This window comes from Eumetopias jubatus, unplaced genomic scaffold (assembly GCF_037043125.1).
Source record: "Eumetopias jubatus isolate StellerSeaLion01/CBP00866 unplaced genomic scaffold, mEumJub1_p1.0 scaffold_1, whole genome shotgun sequence".
In the NCBI taxonomy this organism is placed as follows: domain Eukaryota; kingdom Metazoa; phylum Chordata; class Mammalia; order Carnivora; family Otariidae; genus Eumetopias; species Eumetopias jubatus.
The window spans coordinates 207,154,833-207,159,487 of record NW_028274807.1 but is presented as its reverse complement, the minus strand read 5'-3'; the positions used below and the strand labels follow the sequence as shown (position 1 = coordinate 207,159,487).

Sequence of the window (4,655 nt, the reverse complement as noted above, 5' to 3'; positions counted from 1 at the left end):
CTTTTATTATAAAGAAAATGTTCTTTTATGATATTTAGAAGTAAAATATGAATTAAATCAAAGATATATGAGAAGGCTAATGCTGGGTGATCAGGTGTCAATACAATTGAACCATGAGGTCAGTTTTGAGGGCAAAATTGTTTTTGCATGTAGGTTTTCCAGCTGGTGGTGGCAACACAGGGGAATTTGACAACATTTGGAAACCCCAAATTGACAAGCAAGAGGGAAGAGACCATTAATCAAATAATTGTCTCCTCGATATCAGGTTCAAGGTAAAGGTGATTATGTTTCTGAGATGCCTGTTGGTCATTGATTTAGTCTTGCTTCTTGTGTTCTTGGCAGACACTCCTTTACATGGAACCAAGAAACCACTCAGGGCTTCCAGTGTTTCTCCTTCTGGGACTTTCTGAGAAGCCAGAGATTCAGTCTGTTCTCTTTGGGCTGTTCCTGTCTTTGTACCTGGTCACTGTCTTTGGGAACCTGCTCATCATCCTGGCCATCAGCTCAGACTCTCACCTCCACACCCCCATGTACTTCTTCCTCTCCAACCTGTCCTTCTCTGACATCTGTTTCACCTCCACCACCATCCCAAAGATGCTGCTGAACATCCAGACTCAGAGCAAAGTCATTACCTATGCAGGCTGCATCACGCAGATGTATTTTTTCACAGTGTTTGGACTTTTGGACAATTTACTCCTGACTGCAATGGCCTATGACCGCTTTGTGGCTGTCTGTCATCCCCTGCACTACACAGTCATCATGAACCCCCAGCTCTGTGCCCAGTTACTCATCCTGACCTGGCTCATCAGTGTTCTGGGGGCCCTTCCTGAGAGTTTATCTATGTTGCGGCTCTCCTTCTGTGCAGTCATTGAAGTCCCACACTATTTCTGTGAACTCCCTGAGGTCCTGCACCTTGCCTGCTCTGACACCTTCATCAATAATGTTGTATTATATATTGTGACAGGTGTTATGGGCTTTTTTCCTCTCGCTGGGATCCTTTTCTCTTATTCCCGAATTGTCTCTTCTGTACTGAAGATCTCAACAGTGGGAGGAAAGTATAAAGCATTCTCCACCTGCGGGTCTCACCTCTCTGTGGTCTCTTTGTTTTATGGAACCTGCCTGGGGGTCTACCTCAGTTCCACCTGGACACATGCCTCTCAGAGAGGGGTGTTTGCCTCAGTCCTGTACACTGTGGTCACTCCCATGATGAACCCTTTCATCTACAGCCTGAGGAACAGGGACATGAAGAGGACCCTGAGAAAGCTTCTCTGTAGCATATTGTCCTCCCAATGACAACAGTGACCCTAGACAAGTGTGATCAAGGACAACAGAATAGAGTGCTTAATAGTGTGGACCCTGAAATTTCCCTGACTGAGTTCAAATGGTGGTGCTACCTTCAATAGATAATAATCTTGAGAAAAATGCTCAACCTTCACACACCTCTATTTCTCCATGGACCTATAACAATGCATGCCTCATCAGGGTGACAAAAAGCTTAAATGGAATAATATGGTAAAGCTTCAGCACAGGGAATGCAAGTAGCAAGTCCTAAGTAAATTTCAGCTATTCTTACCAAAAAAAAGGAGCTAATTTTTTATGATGCTCCAGTTTTTTGTTTCCATACTATTAACCTAGTTTCTCTTCCATTATGGCTAAGTCATAAAGCTCAGTGCCCCCAGGAAGAAAGAGACTTTGATGTAGGGCAGAATTTCTCAACCTTGGCATTATTGATATTTGGGGCTGATCATTCCTTGCTGTGGGAGTTGTCCTGTGCATTGTAGGATGTTTAGCAGTCTCTCAAGCCTCTAAACACTGGGACCAGTAGCACTGTCAGCCAAGTTGCAACAACTAAAAATGCTTCCAGATATAACCAAATGCTCCATGGGGGCCAAATCACCCCCACTTGAGAACCACAGGGGACTGTCTTCCTTTTCTTTTTTCTTTTCAATTTTTTAATTTAAATTCTAGTTAGTTAACATACAATGCAATTTTGGTTCCAGGAGTAAAATTCAGTGATTCATCACTTACATACAACACCCAGGGCTCATCACACGTGCCCTCCTAATACCCATCACCCATCTAGCCCATCCCCCACCCCATCCCTCCATCAACCCTCAGTTTGTTCTTTTTTTTAAGATTTTATTTATTTATTTTAGAAAGAGAGAGCACATGAGCAGGGGGATAGGCAGAGGGAGAGGGAGAGAATCTCAAGCAGACTCCGCACCAAGCACAGGGCCTGGTGTGGAGCTTGATCTCATGATCCTGAGATCAAGGCCCAAGCAGAAACCAAGGGTTAGCCCAGTGATGGGTATTAAGGAGGGCACGTATTGCATGGAGCACTGGGTGTTATATGCAAACAATGAATCATGGATCACTGCATCAAAAACCAATGATGTACTGTATGGTGACTAACATAACATAATAATAAAAAAAAAAGAAACCAAGAGTAGAACACTCAACTGACTGAGCCACCCAGGTGCCCCTGTTCTCTATCTTTAAGAGTCTCTATGGTTTCAGGGAGCCTGGGTGGCTCAGTCGTTAAGCGGCCGCCTTCGGCTCAGGTCATGGTCCCAGGGTCCTGGGATCGAGCCCCACACTGGGCTCCTTGCTCCGCAGGAAGCTTGCTTCTCCCTCCCCCACTCCCCCTGCTTGTGTTCCCTCTCTCGCTGTGTCTCTCTCTGTCAAATAAATAAATAAAATCTTAAAAAAAAAGAGTATGGTTTCTTTCCCTCTCTTTTTTCTCTTTTTTCCCCCTCCCATATGTTCATCTGTTTTGTTTCTTAACTTCCACATATGAGTGAAATCCTGCGGTATTAGTTTTTCTCCGACTGATTTATTTTGCTTAGCATAATACTCTCTAGCTCCATCCATGTCATTGCAAATGGCAAGATTACATTTTTATGGATGGTTGACTAATATTCCATTTGTTATATATACCACATCTTCTTTATCCATTCATCAGTCGATGGACATTTGGGCTCTCCCCATAGTTTGGCCATTGTTGATAATGCTGCTATAAACATCAGGATGCATGTACCCCTTTGAATCTATATTTTTGTAACCTTTGGGTAAATGACTAGTAGTGCATTTCCTGGATCATAAGATAGTTCTATTTTTAACTTTTTTCTTTTTTTTTCTTCTTTTTATTTAAATTCAATTAATTTTTTATTTTTTATTATTATGTCCAATTAGCCAATATATAGTACACCATTAGTTTGTGATGCAGTGTTCAATGATTCATTAGTTGCATATAACACCCAGTCCTCATCACAACACATGCCCACCTTAATACCCATCACCTGGTTACCCCATCCCAAACCCTGCCCTTCTATAACCCTGTTTGTTTCCCAGGGTCCAGAGTCTCTCATGGTTTGTCTCCCTCTCTGATTTCTTCCCATTCAGTTTTCCCTCCCTTCCCCTGTGGTCCTCCGCTCTATTCCTTATGTTCCACATATGAGTGAAAACATATGATAATTGGCTTTCTCTGCTTGACTTATTTCACTTAGCATAACCACCCAGCCATCAGAAAGAATAAATTCAATTAATTAACATATAATGTATTATTAATTTCACAGGTAGAGTCCAGTGAGTCATCAGTCTTATATAATACCCAGTGCTCATTACATCAGGTGCCCCCCTTAATGTCCACCACCTAGTTACCCCATCCCCCCACCCTCCTCCCTACAGCAACCGTCCATTTGTTTCCTATGATTAAGAGTCTCTTATGGAGGGGAGGAGGAGCAAGATGGTGGAGGAGTCAGAGACCCGGATTTCCTCTGGTCCCAGGAATTCAGCTGGATAGGGATCAAACCATTTTGAACATCTACGAACTCAACAGGAGATGGAAAAAAGAATAGCAACAACCCTCTGAACAGAAAAGCAACCACTTTCTGGAAGGTAGGACGTGGAGAAGTGAATCTGAGGCAATATTCGGGAAGATAGACGGCGGGGGAAGGGGCCTCCGTCAGCCACTACCGTCAAGTGCTAGAGCAGCGGAGCACAAAACTGGAACTTTTAGAAGTCAGCTCCTCTGAGGGACATCGCTCCAGTGGCCAAGTGGGGGGTGGAACCCTCTCTGGGACAGTGTGGTCCCAGGACCTTCAGGATCACAGAAAGACGGGGATGCCTGAGTGCGGGGGAGCTCCCAGGTATCAGAGCAGGCAATCTGGCTGCAGAGATGGACCAATGAGATGGTATAGGCTTGTAGGCCCCTTGCGAGCCAGGGTCATTTGAGAACTGCAGTGAGGTTAAGGACAGCCAGGCAGGCCTGGGCCAGGAAGAGAAAATGTTCTCTTCCCCTTATCTCATGTTGCAAGTTCTGAATGCCTGGATCAGCAGGAAGTGGCTCTTGCCTAGATTAGAGGTGTTCCTTCTTAGGACAAGAACATGCTGTCTCCAGAGGAAGGGTGGCTGAGAGAATTCTTTAATTCAGCGAGCATAAACGGGATACATTCTGTTCTTGATAAATCTTGTGTATCTTTCTTCAAGGATGTTAGTTTAATCCCATTATGTGTGAAAGTACACATTGTTATGTTTATCTGATTGCTGCAAGTATATAGCTGTGTGGAAAATAAACGACAGCATGCAGTTGCAAGTGCTGCCTTTGCTCTGCATCCCCTGTGTCCTGGTTCTTTCACAACCCTTACCCAGGGACC

The 4,655-nt window shown here is 44.1% G+C and overlaps 1 protein-coding gene across 1 annotated transcript; it reads left to right on the top strand.

The window, feature by feature from the left end:
• The first annotated feature begins 342 nt into the window (after positions 1-342).
• On the top strand, positions 343-1,293 carry LOC148165143 (olfactory receptor 7C1-like). The gene has a single exon (XM_088022341.1). It carries the CDS (start codon positions 355-357, stop codon positions 1,291-1,293), a length of 939 nt encoding a protein of 312 aa, XP_087878467.1. The 5' UTR covers positions 343-354.
• The last annotated feature ends 3,362 nt before the right edge of the window (positions 1,294-4,655 follow it).